At 46.6% G+C, this 16,752-nt stretch overlaps 1 protein-coding gene and 1 long non-coding RNA gene across 2 annotated transcripts in view; one reads left to right on the plus strand and one right to left on the minus strand.

The window, feature by feature from the left end:
- Positions 1-16,752, plus strand: part of dnah7 (dynein, axonemal, heavy chain 7) — a 76,977-nt gene that overhangs the window by 3,295 nt on the left and 56,930 nt on the right. Inside the window, exons 7-24 of the mRNA XM_035392626.1 lie at positions 40-109; positions 633-758; positions 986-1,105; positions 1,517-1,700; positions 2,235-2,414; positions 2,878-3,150; positions 3,851-3,978; positions 4,116-4,194; positions 4,472-4,696; positions 5,827-5,973; positions 6,951-7,642; positions 7,989-8,175; positions 11,458-11,651; positions 14,023-14,221; positions 14,966-15,106; positions 15,268-15,480; positions 15,746-15,855; positions 16,017-16,185. Of these exons, the coding sequence (XP_035248517.1) occupies positions 40-109; positions 633-758; positions 986-1,105; positions 1,517-1,700; positions 2,235-2,414; positions 2,878-3,150; positions 3,851-3,978; positions 4,116-4,194; positions 4,472-4,696; positions 5,827-5,973; positions 6,951-7,642; positions 7,989-8,175; positions 11,458-11,651; positions 14,023-14,221; positions 14,966-15,106; positions 15,268-15,480; positions 15,746-15,855; positions 16,017-16,185 (3,437 nt within the window). The remainder of the gene's footprint in view (positions 1-39; positions 110-632; positions 759-985; positions 1,106-1,516; positions 1,701-2,234; positions 2,415-2,877; positions 3,151-3,850; positions 3,979-4,115; positions 4,195-4,471; positions 4,697-5,826; positions 5,974-6,950; positions 7,643-7,988; positions 8,176-11,457; positions 11,652-14,022; positions 14,222-14,965; positions 15,107-15,267; positions 15,481-15,745; positions 15,856-16,016; positions 16,186-16,752) is intronic.
- Positions 11,496-15,374, minus strand: LOC118213626. The gene is made up of 6 exons (XR_004762476.1): positions 15,283-15,374; positions 14,993-15,165; positions 14,036-14,311; positions 12,937-12,981; positions 12,332-12,467; positions 11,496-11,625 (listed from the first exon to the last, which is right to left on the minus strand). It is a non-coding gene; the product is annotated as an uncharacterized LOC118213626 (long non-coding RNA).

Below are 16,752 nucleotides of genomic sequence, written 5' to 3' on the forward strand. Positions count from 1 at the left end.
TCTTAAATGTGGAGTTAAATGTGCAGTGTGCTATTTCAGTGGATTTTGTACTGAGGGACCCCAGAGAAAAGGATGAGAAGGTGAAAGACCTGCCCCCACATCGAGCTGAGTGAGTCCCACAAAATGGCTGTTGTGCTACATACATATAACGTGTGTGTATGTGTGTGTATATTTATATTTATATATCCATGGTAAATGTACCGTAATCATTGAAATACAATTATGTAAGTTAAGTTGAACGATTAATTAAATTAATATTAATGTGGTGCAAACATATTCCAGTGTAACCCATACTCTGTCTACTGAGCCACATAATTAATATGATTAACTATGTGGCTCAGTAGACAGAGTAGGCTTTTAATTTTGTTTTTATAAATAAATGGCAGTGTGTAGATTCATTGATCTTAACAGCATGATTTAGCAGGCTCTCCGGACTTTAGGCTTTGTATTTAAAAAATAAAAATTGATATCTGTGCTCATCTACTTTTCCATTAATGTGGAAGTTTACATTTGTGCTATAATTTATAAGGGCTGTATCGGCACCTGCATTGGTATTAGCCAATATGGCCAGTCAAAAATGACCTAGCACAATTCAGTGTTTTGCATGAGTGAAACTTTGTTTTACTTTCCAGAATGCAGGTAGTTCCGAAGCCGTGGAGGAAGTCTTTCCTGTATGCTCAGAGCATGATGCGTGATAAACTCCACGCCATCAACCCCACCATGCTGTCTGTGCTGGGCCTGTGGCAGGTGTCTTACAAGTGAGCGACTCTCCCCACACCCTGTGGTCTGGTTTCATCACCCTCCAGAAGTACTGTGTTTGGCCTGGCCAATCTGTTCATGTTTTTCTGTCTGTGAGTTTTCACAGTTTTAAAGGAGTCTCACTGGCCCCCCTGGCATTGTGACCAGGCCCTGAGCGCTAACTCCACAGCCCTTCAGTCTCCTCCCTGCCATCGCCCCCTCTCATTCCGGCCTTTTCCGCTCGCAGGAGACTGCGTCTGATCGATGTGGAGGAGTTCCGCAACCTGCAGGAGTCCATGGAGCTCTCCTTTTTTGAGCAAACGATCAGGAAGCAGATCATTTCCACCCGGGAGACTCTCCTCAAAAAGTATGATATGGTTTCACAGCAGACCAAAGGCCGGTTTCGGTCTGATTTCTCTTTCAAAACGTGGCTGGGTTGTAATTACATTGGCTAATCAGTTTAACCACATTATATACAGGCTACTTTTCAATTATACAATATTACACTCTTTAAATTAGTTTCTGGAGAGCATAATTTGTTTCAGGATTTGGTAGAATTAATTGTGAAGATTTATTGCCATTTTTGCTGAGGGTATTAGCGCTTGAACTTGTTTTTTAATATGAAGTTCAGGTTCGGCTGCAGCCTGTAGTAGCTCAATTTAACCCAGGTCTGCACAAGGTCCTAGCTGTATTTACTGGCCGTGCATTGTGGGCTAATAGGTCTTTGAATGTTGATTGATGCTGGTGTGAAAGCGTTCTCTCATGCTTGTGCTTTCAGATGGTTTCTGGATGTTCAGCAGATCTACTATGTAGGAAACAAGCGCAAACTTGTCCCCAGCATCCACACGCCCTGCAAACTGCAGTCATTCTTCAACTGTGCTGCCACTCTGATGACCCAGCACCTGCAGAGCCTGGCTCTCGAGTCCATCAGTGACTATACTCATCTGATCATTAAGGAACCGGTACATAGTGCACAAAGATGCCGATACACATGACCCGTGCCTATGCCTCCCTTTTATTGTACCACAGGATTTCTACCTCAGGAATTATTGTGCCAGTAACATCTCATTAGCGTACAACCAACGTTGTGCGTATACCATCTTTTTTTTTTTTTTTACCACAGGGCCCATTGATACTATGCCTGTATTGTTCCCTTCCTGTACCACAGGATTAGTGCACTACAGGTTCCATTGATTTTGTACCTCAGCCTGTTCTGTAGGAACACATTGTTATGAGACACCTTCTAACATTATCGCTATTTACAGTGTTATGGGATACAGTTCTGGTCAGCTTGGTAAATGGGTGGTGAACTAACTTGTGGAATCTGTTTGAAGTTACCAGTTTATGACAATTCAGTGACAAATGTAACACTGTAACTTCTCCCCCCCTCTCTGTGTTTACTTCTAACCTTTGAGCGTCTTATTTTCTGTTCAATCCATTCAGCAGACTAACTGCTTTCACATGGACCTTAATGCTCCAAACTCTTTGTTACCTAGGGTGCCGTGCGAGTGTACGAACACTCTGGCTTTGTCCTGAAGCTGATCCTGGAGGAGACGGTCATCAAGCTGCACCCCGATTTCAAAGACTTCGAGGAGGTCATGCTGAAAACCTACGAGCTCATGCTGGACGCCATCCGTGTGGTGCCACGCGTGGAGTCAACGCTCTATACCGAATGGGTACCTAAAGGCCTCCAGTCCACTCTCTTTCTTTATTCACCCTTAATTCTCTTCTGTCGGCATTGTTTAGGCCTTTCACTTCAGGGGCTTCCTTAAGAGCTCTCACTAGTAAAACTGTATGCATGCAAGTTAGCTCACTGAAATACAATGAAAAATCAAATAGAAGAATGAAATCTAATAAAGGTGTACAGTAGCCATATCTGTTTATTTTGCAGTCACCCAATATTTTTTCAATACTATAAAAAATGTTGTTAGCCAAGAGCATAGCCGCTATTTTTTTGTTGTCAAATAACATTTGTTTTGATCTGAAAACTCAGTAAATAAATTATGCGTAAAAAGCAAGCAAATTAAATTGAAACAACCTGATTTTTGAAGCAGTGGTTAGAGGCAGCCCGTTGTGATATCCATTGGGGGGATGTGAAATCAGCATGCGTGTCCCCGCCACCCCCCCCCCCCCCCCCAGCCCGGGAGCCAGACCCCCGGCACGCTGAAGCCCGTGGTGCTGCCGGAGATCCTGGAGGCGCGGCAGGAGGAGACCCGGCAGATGATCCGGGCCGAGAGCGCCCTGCCCATGCAGCACGTCCGCCTCTACGACAAGTACGCCGCGCTGGTGAGCCGGCAGGCCGAGGAGGACGTGGAGCAGTTCCTGCGCGAGAGGCACTCCTTCCACGACACCATGATGGAGGTCACGCGCTACCAGAAGCTCGCCGACGACATCCAGTACAACTCCGCCAAGGTGCCGCCCAACCCCCCCCCCCCTTCTCCCCCCCCTTTTACGGCCCTGCACTGTCTCGGCTAGGTCTGGCTCGTAAAGGAGGCATTAATCTCAATGTGACACCCTTACAAAATGAAGGCTGATGGTGATGAAGATGCACTGGTGCACTGCTGAATGGGATGAAGAAGTCTGCTCCCTGAGGGGACCGTGCAGGCTGACGGCTCTTTTAATCCGTTTCGCCCGTTAAAACGTCTCCACGGGTACAAGCGGAGCGTGGCTCCTCTCGCCCGGTCGCGGGAGTACACTGGGCACGTGCGACTTCACTCCCTCTGTTTGGCTGAGCTGTTAATTGCATGCTTGCTCTGATTTTTCAGACAGTTGCTCTTAGTCATTTGTGACAGAAATGTGTTGTGCAGTTGGAGTGTTTGTTTGGCCCCTTACAACCAGTGATGCTGATTAGTATTCATCATGACTGTTCAATGAACTGCATACAGTTTACACCAATTAACAGTCGGTTAAACCTAATTTAGATGACTCTTTAGACTAGGGCTAGATATGAATAAACATGATGTTGAATAAACATCTTTAATTGTATTGTCTTCTGAACAAAAATAATGAGGCCCAGTGCCAAATCAAATAGAAGCACTTTGGCAGGCCCCCTTCAGCATGCACAGCGCCCTCAGGGCCGGGACTGGAGGGCTGATGCAGGGCTGTGTTGCAGGTGCTGCGTCTGGGCATGTTCGAGGTGCACTCCGCAGAGCTCATCACCGCGCTGGTGAGGCGCGCCGAGGGGCTCTGCCAAAAACTCGTGGCCCGGATGCTGGAGGACCACCAGATCATCAACCACCAGTGAGTCCCATCGTGATCCCGCCCAGAACACCCCTAAAAGGCGATGCCCTGCCTCCTACACCAGCGCTTGGCGAGAGAGAGCCGCGTCGCGCGTATAAAAAGAGCGCTGACGTGAACGCGCTGTCTTTTGCCCGCAGGTTGTGCGAGGAGTTTGAGAAGATCTCAGTGAAAGCCTTGGGCACCCCTCCGAACACAAAGGAGCTGATGGAGCTGGTGGTAATGCACGCTCACGCTCGCCGTAGTCAACGTGAAGAGAAAATCCTGAAACCACATCGGCCTGCCTGCACTTTGCACACAGATCCCCGTTCACTTGAATTCATTCAGATTCAGTTTTGTATTTAACTGAAGCCAGCCCAAATAATAATTTTTATGTTCAGAAAAGAATTAGTGCGTTACCATACATGCAAATTCAAATCAGTGGCCTGCCCCTTCACCCACACCCTGGACTGATTAGAAGCACACAATGTCCCCCCCCTTCCGCTGCACTCACCAGGAGTACGTGGAGAAGGTGGAGACCCAGGAGATGCCTGCGCTGGAGAAGACCCTGCTGGAGTCCAAAACGCGGCTCTGCTTCCTGGTGGACTACACCAGCCTCTCGCCCGACGACATGCGGCTCAACCGGGACACCTTCCAGTGGCACAGTCGCATGCCCGGCGTCTTCGCCGACCACCGCGAGATGGTCCGCGAGAAGACCGAGCAGTACCAGAACGGCCTCAAGGTCTGCCGCTGCCGCCGCTGCCACCACCGCTGCCACCGCTGCCCTGACAGAACAATAACATAGACACCATAAACACTTGCACAATTTAATTTACCTGTTTGATTTTACCCGTTTGATGAAGGCCTGTGGCTCTTTGATGTGACTTTGAAATGCTCGATTGTACATATTTATTCATCCTCTAAAATCCTTTGAGATTGGCATGTCTTATTCAAGGGCACCCTGACATAAACACATAGTAACAATCACAAGGCAAGACATACAAAAGGCAAAAAGACACATAAGTCACAGTTGGGTGCAATAGGTGTAACATGTCTAGCTGCTTTCCCCAAGTTTTGTAGAAGGTTTTTATTGGAGCGATGCTGATGATCTATCTGCAATAGATTTCTTATTTTTAAAAGGAGAGCAGACAGTCTGCCCACCTTTCATGTTTTGTACTTCAGACAGACAGAAATCAGAGAGGGTAGAGATAGAGAAGGGAGTGTAGCTGTGCTATGGCAGGGCACTGACCCCATGTGGGGACCTGAGAGACAGCAATCGACAGACTGTCCCACATCTTGCCTATTCTTGGCTTTTGTCTTTGTTGCTCATGCATAAGAAGAAGTTTAAAGTTTTCTTTATGCCTAGTTTCCTCAGATACATGGAGCTCAAATGTCACAGTGTTATCCATTTTCCCTACCCTGCCACCTGTAATGTTAACAGGAATAAGGTTAATGGACAGTATTGAAATCAAGCATTTCACTGCAAACCCAAAAAGGTCAGTTCACTCAAATGGTTTGAGGAAGCCAATTACCTTGAAGCATGTGAGGAGGGCACTTCTGTTAAAAGTGTTCAGTGGCCTTTAAATACGTCAAACTTCACGATTTAATTTTTAAAGTTGAGCCTACTCAATCCCTTTAGTATGACAGGCATTTAGATTTTAGTGTTGGGGGAGGCTTCATGAATCCCTGAATGGGCAGGCCTATCATACGGAGTCACAATGCAATGCAGAGCCTTTTTGAATCGGCTAAACTAGTCATCCACTGGCAGCATGCAGTAGCTTCTCCAAACGCAGGGTACCTTAAACTATGCCCCTCCTGCTGCTGACTGGGACCACAGCTCAGGATGTCTCCAATGCTGTATTTGTTCCCCAGCTGCGGTGCGAGAGGTTCGTGGAGGAGCTGGAGAGCTACAGTCGGCAGGTGGAGGAGTTTGTCTCCTTTGGGGACCTGGCAGACCTGAACAAGTACCTGAAGAAAGCCCAAGCCCTCAACTCCAAACTAGAGACTGCCATGGACAAGGTACAGGCCTTCAGTTGCAAGTGCTTTTAGACATTCGTCAAGAGCAGCTTGAAATTCTTTAAAAAAAACATTTTTTTTAACATACAGTCCATTTATACAGCTGGATATTTACTGAAGCAATTTAGATTAAAAGCCCTGCTCAAGGGTACAACGCTAGTGGCCCACCTGGGAATAATAACTGATTCACAAGGTCAGTTCTGTAACCGTTATGCTGCACCAGAAACACTTGGAATGGCCTTTGCGCCAGGGCCGCAATCTGTCATTTAGCAGAAGTGCACTGGGGAACAAAGCACATGCTGCATGAATGTTTCAGTGCCGATGAAAAGTAAAGAATGTTGTACGATGACAAGTTCATCATTAATCAGTAGTGTTGAATCAAAGTAGGACTGGGCAATATGCCATATTGGCGATTAACAAATGTTTTTTTATCAGATCTAATAACAATCATGGCCGCCATGTGGCGTATCGAGTTTCTTTCGTCTTCTTTTCTTTAATCGTAACTGATATGGTGGTAAACACCAAACATCAGAGTCCATGAGACATACTTCTGGTAAAAAGAATGGTGTGGTTAAATTAAAAAAAAAACAGGCAATATGCCGCATGGCGACAACGATTGTTATTATGCTTAAAAAAACAATCGGCAGTGATTGATGTGGTTTATTTTCCAGCCCTAAATCAAGGCATAACTACTTTTGGTCTTCCACAATACAGACCCCATACATGTACAAGTTTCTGTGAATGAAATATCTTAACAATATCATACTTTATTTTATTAAAGCTACTAATAGTCTTTTTCAGTATCTTGAGATTTGGTTTCATGAATTACACAATAAAGCCTACCAGAGGCCTTCTGATAATCTCAGTGTTATGTGAGACTAGATTAAATTGTGAATGTCCAAACAGGCAGCCACCCTAAACATTCCTCAGTTACAGACATAGCTTTCTCTTCTGCATCCGCTAATCTTCTGTCCCCACAGATAGAGGGATTTAACATGGAGGAAGATTCCTACAACTGGCCAGTGTCCCAGTACCCTCAGCGCAAGGAGACCCAGGACCGGCTGGGGCCCTACCTGCGCCTGTACGAGACGGCCTCCGACTTCCAGGCCCACCACAAGGCATGGCTGGAGGGGCCCCTGGGCACCGTCAACCCAGACAAGGTGGAGTCGGAGGTGGGCAACTACTGGCGGGCCCTGTACAAGCTGGAGAAGACCTTCCAGGACTCGCCGCAGGCCCTGAACATTGCCAGCCAGATGAAGGCCGAGGTGGAGGCCTTCAAGGAGCGCATCCCGCTCATCCAGGTCCTGTGCAACCCGGGCCTGCGCGACCGCCACTGGGACGCCATGACGGAGGTGGTGGGCTTCTCGCTCAAGCCCGAGGATGAGGAGCGGGCCTGCGTGGCCAACTTCCTGCATATGGGCCTGGAGGCCCACCTGGGCAGCTTCGAGGGCATCAGCGAAGCGGCCAGCAAGGAGTACTCCCTGGAGAAGGCCATGGAGAAGATGGAGACCGAGTGGAGCGGGATGGAGTTCGGCCTGCTGCCCTACCGCGAGACGGGCACCTCCATCCTGTCCTCGGTGGAGGAGGTGCAGACGCTGCTGGACGACCACATCGTGAAGACGCAGACCATGCGCGGCTCGCCCTTCATCAAGCCCTTCGAGAACGAGATACGGTCAGTGTGTGTGTGTGTGTGCGCGCGTGCGTGCGCGTCTGTCCTGTTATATACAGTACAGTATAGAGCAGTCTACCTATGCTCATGGTTGCTGACATTGCACATGATGAATATGCGTATGTGTTTAGCCCATTTTACACAAGTTTACCTGCATTTGTTTTATCCATCCAACATAAACAATGTTCTGCATGTTTTTGTGCGTGTGTGTGGACAAAGAGGGAAACATGAAGTGCAGTCGTTATAAATGTTGTGCACTTGATTTGGGCTTTACTGTGTCAGTGTGTGGTGTGCTTGGGGTGGAGTGAATACTGCTGCGTGAAAGACTCATCTCTGCTGCCCCCTGCAGGGAATGGGAGGAGAAGCTGCTGCTCTTGCAGGAGATCCTGGACGAGTGGCTGAAGGTGCAGGCCACCTGGCTGTACCTGGAGCCCATCTTCAGCTCCCCCGACATCATGGCTCAGATGCCTGAGGAAGGCCGCCGTTTCACCACTGTGGACAAGAACTGGAGGGACACCATGAAGCAAGTCTCCCTGGTAAGCCCCTCCCCCACAGCTTTACATTTGCACCTGGACTTGTTTCAACTTGTTACGTCCCTGACTGCCCGTCCGGCTCCATGCTCACAGAATGCTTGCTGAGGCATAATAACAGCATTTAAAGGTACGCAATCATTTTAAGAGCCCTTCTGTATGGATCCCGGGCTCCTGGGTTTGTTCATACAGAGAGCCTGACCCTGGATTTCCTGTTTACGTGTGCAGTGCGTCGTGCTGAGGTGTCACCGTGCGTGCGTGTGTGCGTACGTACGTGCGTGCGTGCGTGTGTGCGTGTGCGTGTGTGTGTGTTCCGCCCCGGACACGGGGACCTCAGGAGCAGCTCGTGCACCAGTGCGTTTGCCTGTATCGGGCTGAGTCACCTGCACCGCCACGCAAAGTTCTGCAGAACAGCGGCGAGAAGAGAGGGGAATATCAGGTCTCGGTCGAGGCCACAGCTTGGTGCCGACAAGCAGCGTGGTTTCATCAGGCAGGGGTCCGCGGGGCTGCTTTAAAGCAGGATTTTCTGCTGCTAACCCTCCTGAGACATTCCAAAGGGTAATTGGCACCCTCAGCCGATCTGAAAATGAAACGCATCAATATCACCCACAGTTCTCCCAAAAATAACAAAAAAAAAAGTCTGACAAGGCCATCAAATAGAAATTATGGATTTTTGTCTGGGAGGAAGCAGTGATGTGGAATAGCCAGGAAATGAGGTCACAGAGACAGACAAAAAACCTTGCTGCCTGTGTGTGTGTGTGTGCGTGCGTGCGTGCGTACGTGCCTGCAAATGACATAGCATGAGTCATAGCAAGTCTTTGTCACCCCCACTTAGCATCCATTGCTATGTAGTCTTGCATTCTGTATATATGTGGGTACAAAAATGTCCACCCAGTGAACACTGCTGCCATGGACTGAATTTTCTCCCGGAATATGCCTGCCTATAGAAGGCTATTTGAGCTCTAAAATTACGTGGTTATGATTGAGGCACGTTTTATGAAAGATATTTGTTTACATTAAAGGCAACATAACAAATAAAAGGCCATTTACAGAACATCAAAGAAATGAGCCACAGGGTGGCGATGTTGGTCCATGATACTTTCCACAGTTGCACTCATTTTTTTGAACACGCTTGTGAATTACAAGTCATTATTTACGCTCTAGTTTAGTGTGTCAATTAATTTTTCTTCTGGAAAAGAGAAGATAAAAAAACTCGTAAATTAATTGAAGAAGAAGAAAAAAACAAATCACAGTTTCACAAGTTTTGGTTTTCTCCTCTTAGGTTGGAATCCCTTGAATTGTACGGTGGTTCTCTCTAACAAATATAAATGGGGGAATATCTTTTTTCTATTTAACTGTGGACTTTCCTATGTAGTGCTGAGTGAACAGAAATCATTATTCAGCTGTCAGACATGCAGGGGAAGTTGCCAAGACAATCTGTCTGCCCGTGACAAGACTGCTCCTCTCTCAAGGTAAAACGTTTTGACCCGCAGTGTTACAAGCATTTAATTAGAACCGCAGAACGGAAATATGTTGAGAGAAATGGTGTCCTGAAGGGTGGGGGAAGGGGGGGGGGGGGGGCGTTGGCGGAAGAGAACATGACAGGCCTTTCGGTGCAGGCTTTCAACGGCTGTATTGGATTGTGGGCTGTGGTAAATCATTTTACTATGCAGAGAGACAAGAGAACAAAGCCCTTTTATGACTAATCAAATGGCTGAATGATATTATCTCCCTGCTTAGTTTGGGCAGAAGCTGGCCATTGCAGGGACACCACAACTCCTATTGTTGCTGTCTAGGAAGCTTAAATTCTCATTATGCGTATAATATTCTAGATGTGCAATGGAAAGGCAGAGATCCTAATTTGAGAGGGTTGGACTGACCCTGCAATTTCATCTCAATGAATGGAAACTGCTTCCTATTACATTATAATGCAGTCAGTTCAAAATGAACCAGCAGAAATATTACATTCTCCCATTTCCAATTTTGTCTGCCTTCATATTAGATTGTCAGTCAAATGAGGCAGAGATTTGATTTCATTTACTTAAAGCAGTTTATTTGAACAGTCTACAGCAGGAGACTGTTATCAGTGCATTCTAATAAAAAAGAGATTTAATCTCTGAAATAAGATTCCCTTGGACACATTTTTATTAAATCTTTAAATGAGTCGTATTCATGGTTTTGAAAAAAAGGCTTTTGAGAAGGACTTAGCACGTGTGAATGTTATTACTGCCTTTTGTTACTTGCGGTTACAATCTTGAAGAATCTGACTCTTTTAAGCTTTCCAGTCACCAGAGTAAAAGCTATTGGAAATATGTGAGGAAAACTGGTAATTATTCCCAGAAAAATTGTAATAATGAAAGCCTTGTTTTAAAGTATTGCTGGTTTCATAAAAGGTCCAAACAGCTAAAGATATCCAAAACAGCTATTAGAGCAATACAGAGAGCGACAGATGAACTGTACACTTACAACAAGCTGGGCTACATTATCCATAAACTATTAATGAACTTACATTTAAAATAACAACTAACAATTGCCATGTCAATTTAGCACAATAGATTCAATGTCAATTTATTTCCCAAAATCTTTGTTATTGCAGTACCAAGCTTTAGTACCTGGCTTTGCATTAAATTCATGGTATTCACTGGTACCCTATCTTAAGCTTTTTGGTTGGTGTTTACCGGTACCTAAGGGTGTCTATGAATGTTTACTGCAAAGCCGTACCAGGGAGTACAATGAATGTGATTCTAAAGGATATCTATAAAACTTGAACTTAGAAGGATCCAGTTTTGACAGGGTACATTTATCATAATGACAGATGGACATGTTTGGCAAAGGAAGCCTTGAGCCGTAGTCCTGACTTCACGGTCTTCTCTCTGTGGATTCACAGCATTTGTTCTTGTTTTTTTTTTTTAATAAAAAAGGAGAGCAGACAGTCCACCCTCCTTTTTATTCAACTCAGAGAGGGAAACGGAGAGAGAAAGGATCACAGCGCAGAAAGCACCATGGCGGGGGATCGAACCCCTGAACGTTCAGGGAGATCCATATAAGGGCTGAGAGTCGGTCCCCCTACAGACCACAGCACACATCTCATCCTGAATTTATTGCTTTTTTTTGTCTTTTACTGCCTGGAGCAAAATAGCCAATCACAGGGAGCATCTGTCATTGTTTTCCCTCCTGTTGTTTAACATTGGTTATTGAAATCCTTAAAGAGATTTGGCTTTTGCACACTCTACAGTACTCCTGGTTTGGGGCACCATGACACATCCTTGCTGTATTTCTTTCGGTCAGAACAAACAAGTGCTGGCAGTGGTGGCCATCGACAAGATGCTGGAGAAGCTAAAGAAGTCCAACGAGCTCCTGGAGCTGATTCTGAAGGGCCTGAACGAGTACCTGGAGAAGAAACGCCTTTATTTCCCACGCTTCTTCTTCCTGTCCAATGACGAGCTGCTGGAGATCCTGTCAGAGACAAAGGACCCCACCAGGTAAGCTCCACCCTCATTAGATTTAACCCTACCTCCTATCAATGAGTCAAGTCCACTTTTATCGGATTTAAGCCTGGCCCCTACCAATTAGACCTCCACCTTTTAACTCCACCCAGTATAACTCCACCTTGACCAGATATAACTCCAAATGCTCAACCCTCTTCAGATTTAACCTCACTCCACCAGGTACAGCTCCACCCTCATTATATTTAACCCTACCTCCTATTAAGCAGTCAAGTCCACTTTCATCAGATTTAACCCCGGCCCCTACCGATTAGACCTCCACCTTTTAACTCCACCCACTATATCTCTACCTTCAACAGATATAACCCCAACTGCTGCCAGGTAGAGCTCAGCCCTCTTCAGATTTAACCTCACCCCACCAGGTAGAGGTCTGCCTTAATTGGTTTCAGCAACGTCACCTCCATCAATAGCCATGCTTCTGACAACCAGACCACTACTCCAATCTGCAGTCGACTACTCCTGCCTCACTCAGCCGGGAGAGAACCGCCCACAGCAGGTGTAGTTGACTGCAGTTTGGAGTAGTGGTCAGTGCACTGGAGCCAGAAAATGGAGTCAGGTTTGAAATTTATTGAAAGCCATTTAAGTGTATTCAGTCTTAAAATGTGTTTGTCATACTCTCAAAACTTGACTGATGTTTTTCTATCTCAAAGTATCACCTTGGTGCAGGATTCTCCCACTTGTGTTATTACTGTACATTGCCTCAGGGTCTGGTCTGGGTTCCTGGGTTCAGGTCCTTGATGGGCTGCTGCTGTTGTGCCTGGGAGCACGTGGGTGTCTAATGCTTACTCAACTCTGTTGGAAAATATAGGAGGATATACAGTGCAGTGCATAAGTATTTGGACAGCGACACAATTTCTGTCGTTTTGGCTCTGTACTCCAGCACATCAGATTTGAAATGGAACAATGAATATGAAGTTACAATGCAGACTGGCAGCTTTAATTTGTGGGTCTTTAATCCATATCCGGTGAACTACGGAATTACTATGGAATTTTTACCTTCTGGCAGAGAAGCAGTGACAGCAAGATGGACAACCTATGCTATTCAACTTAAATGCAGCGAATGCCACTTCAGTGAACAGCATTACAACTGACTTGCTGAGTCTTGAAAATCACACTGAGATTGCATATATGTACCTGCTATATGCAAGTGTATAAATACAGCAGAATCAGTGTAAAAAGCCTTTAGCCCTCTCTGCTCCTCCGGGATTATCATTTCCCAGCAGATATCTGACATTAACTTCCTCTTATCACTTATAGCTACCTGTAGGTCACTGCTCTGTGGGACCGTGTGTGGGAATGCTTCCTCCTGTATGGACAAAGCCAGTTTTAATATCCCTTACATTACCAAGGCAGATTGGGGGAAAAAAAAGAAATGGAAAAAAAAGCAATTTAACCGAGTCTGGGCTTAGAAAACTAATTTCAAACCTTGAAAGTCTCGTACTTACCGTGGGAATTTAATTATAATGCTCTTTTCCCTCCCGCCTGCTGTGTTGTGAGTGACGACACCGTGGCCTACTTACAGCACGGCGGGTCCCTCACCGGTCTGCCGCTGATAAGCAAGCCTTGTCTTTTTCCACCCAAGGTATTTGTTTAATAATGCATTTTCAGACAAAGGAGGTTCCACCCACTCCCCTCCCCCCCCGCTCCTTTCTTCCTCTTATGTCTCCCCTCGCAGAGAAATTCCATCAGCACCCACAGCTGGCAGCCCTCCCTTTGAAAAAAGAATGAATTTAAAACGCGCCCTTAATTCATCCAAAAGCACATTACAGTGAATCCATCAAGGGCTAATTCACTCTCGCCGCGCGAGCTATCTGCTTTTGGGGGGGGGGGGGTCTGCGGCCCGTCCATTGTTCCTCAGTGGGGAGACTCCCCCCACCCGAGAGAGCTACTTTTCCAAGGCCCCTGTTCTCCTGAAAACTTTTCCCTACCCACCAAACCTTTTTAATCCTAGCCACAGAGGGACTGGACCACCGAGATTACAGGGAGTTACATCATTCTCATGCATAGAATCAGTGTTTTTAATTTGCTATTATTTTATTTCTTTCATTTTAAATGATATTATTATTATTATTTTATTTTTTTGCAAAGGGACCATGTAATATTCCCAATGCAGTCATATTTTCAGCCCAGGAATGTCAAACTGCATGAGCTCATGGCTGCAGTTTGGAAAGAGCTCTTCCTGTCCAAGCTTTGCACACTACTCAGGAAATCTACCTTTAAAGAACGATTTTTAGATGCTTGCTTTCATAAATCTGGGGCGTACGCTCTTACTGGTTTTATTCAGGCTTCCATGTTAACCCGAGGGCTTGACCACTGGCTCTGCCCTCTTCCTCCTCTCCCCCCAAAGGGTGCAGCCCCACCTGAAGAAGTGCTTCGAGGGCATCGCCAGCGTGCAGTTCACCGATGTGCTGGACATCACCCACATGAAGAGCAGCGAGGGGGAGGTGGTGAAGCTGGAGGACATCATCTCCACCTCCAAGGCCCGCGGCCAGGTGGAGAAGTGGCTGCTGGAACTGGAGTGCGGCATGCTGAAGTCCCTGCAGAAGGTAGCACCTCCACGGTCGGCTCCGTCGGCACTCACTGTCATTACAGGGCTACTGGTAGCTGTGAACTCCCCGTAGCGTTACTGATAACAGCTGTGCAGGACAGAGCGCATAGGCAAAATTAATCAGAGCTGGACTGGCAATGGTCATCTTTATCAAAACAGAGCTCAATTTCACAGCAAGAACTGGCTACCATAGTTGTCAACCTTTTCCCACGGAAAGTAGCAAACAAATGTCATACTTAAATTAGCATATTCATGACATCATCACATTCATTTTCATACAAAAACATGTATTAGATGACGTCATGATTTTCTGAAAAGATGCCAAGAATAGAATACAGTATTTTATATATTACAGGTGTATTATTTTATTGTGTATACCTCACTAGATTTGTCACTAGGCTCTTTTTGGAAATAAAGTCGCTAAAGGGATCTGAAAAGTCACTACTGACAAAGTCACCATGTGCTGGCTACTGCTTTTTTCATGCCTGAAGCAGATCTCTGCCTTCATAATAAATTTTTCCAGAGTGGTAAACTACTGCCAGACAGATATAACACAAAATACTTCATGACATGACATATGCAGCACACTATAATACATTGGCCTGCAATAAAATTACAAAGTGTTGTCCTTTTTGAAGAAGCTTTTACAACAAGAAAGGGAGGCTGCAATTGATGTTGCTATTGAGTTGCTATGTGATGTGTAGTTGGATGTGAGTGCAAGATGATTGTTTGGGACCCTCAGGTCATTGGAGAGGCGATCCAGGCCTACCCCAAGGACCTGCGTATCAACTGGGTCCGGGCGTGGCCGGGACAGACGGTGCTGTGCGTCTCGCAGGTGTACTGGACCAAGGACATTCATGAGGCCATCTCCAAGGGCCAAAAGGTCAGGGCGAAGCACAAGAGCGTGGCCAGGAGCAGACCTGTCCGACCTCCCTACACAGCCTGCAGAATACATTCCCCTCCAGTGTCAGTGCGTTCGCTTGCGTGTGGGCGTGTTCGCGGCTCTGCAGAAGCACGTGTACTTTAGCATACGTTCTCTCTCAGGCCCTAGACGCCTACCTGGAGCAGAACAACACGCAGATCGACGACATCGTGACGCTGGTGCGGGGGAAGCTGTCCAAGCAGAACCGGGTGACCCTGGGCGCCCTGGTGGTGCTCGACGTCCACGCGCGCGACGTGCTAGCCGTCCTGGTCAAGAAGGGCATCAGCGACGAGAACGACTTTGAGTGGCTCAGCCAGCTACGCTATTACTGGATGGTGAGAGAGAGTGCCTGACTTTCCATTACAGGACTATGAAGAGGGGTCTGCAGTCACCCCATTTCATATTCCAGCAGAATATTATATGTAAGTGTACTTAGTACACAAATATCTGGTTTTGCTTTTCCTTTTTTGGCAAGAACCTTGTGCCTAGCGTGTAGAGCCAGACCTGTTGAGGCCTTTGAAGTATGAAGATATGTAGTTTGGGAGCTTTTTTTCTGGGTTCTGATGGCTTCACTAAGGTTTTAACTGTCTGCTCTCACAGGAAGAAACGCTGCAGACCAAGATGATTAACGCGGGCCTGCCGTACGGGTACGAGTACCTGGGAAACACCCCGCGCCTGGTCATCACTCCGCTCACCGACCGCTGCTACAGGTCAGGATGCTCCGCCTTACCCCTCTGCCACGTCTCAAACCTGACAGAGCCCAACTGAACTCATCACGCATGCGCTGCTCAGATCGCAGTGGTGAGAATGCATGAACAGCGTACAGATGAGCGCAGGCAGTTAATGTTCCCTTTGCCCCCCTCCTGCATAGGACCCTGTTTGGGGCCCTGCATTTACACCTGGGAGGGGCCCCTGAGGGCCCCGCGGGAACAGGGAAGACCGAGACCACCAAGGACTTGGCCAAGGCCGTTGCCAAGCAGTGCGTCGTCTTCAACTGCTCCGACGGCCTGGATTACATAGCCCTGGGCAAGTTCTTCAAGGTAAGCGACTCCTGAAAATTCTGGGCTGTGAGCACTCATCTTTATCAGGCATTTTTAAGGTAGGAAGGCCTGACCTCCAGTCCTACGCGATTGCTCAAAACTTCACAACTTGCACCTGTCCACACTGACACAAAAATCACAAGGAAGGATCTGTCTTGTTGCCATGGTGACGGCGGGTAATCAGGAGGTTGGGGCGAGATTTGGCAACACGCTTGGTTTGGTTGCAAACATTGATTGCAGCGGATTAGAGGGGAGGAAAGCACAGCCCTCCGAATCAGACGGCAGAGTAATGACCTCCATTAAAATCAGTGAGAAAATCACACTGGCTGATTTCTGAATTGTGCTTCAGCATGAGTGTGCCAGCCTGAGCTCATTTTAATACCCAGAGGAAATAAAAGGACTCAAAAGAAAAGGTTGAAAGAAAAATAAAGCATAATTGTGTGTATCCAGACAAAATACATATCAGAAACAGTAAATAATGAAGGAAGGCAGGCAATGAAAATATCATTTTTAAAAATGCAGTAGAACCTGAACTAAAAAAACAGTCTGTTTCCTTTCTCAGTTTTT

The sequence above is a fragment of the Anguilla anguilla genome, chromosome 15 (assembly GCF_013347855.1).
Source record: "Anguilla anguilla isolate fAngAng1 chromosome 15, fAngAng1.pri, whole genome shotgun sequence".
In the NCBI taxonomy this organism is placed as follows: Eukaryota; Metazoa; Chordata; class Actinopteri; order Anguilliformes; family Anguillidae; genus Anguilla; species Anguilla anguilla.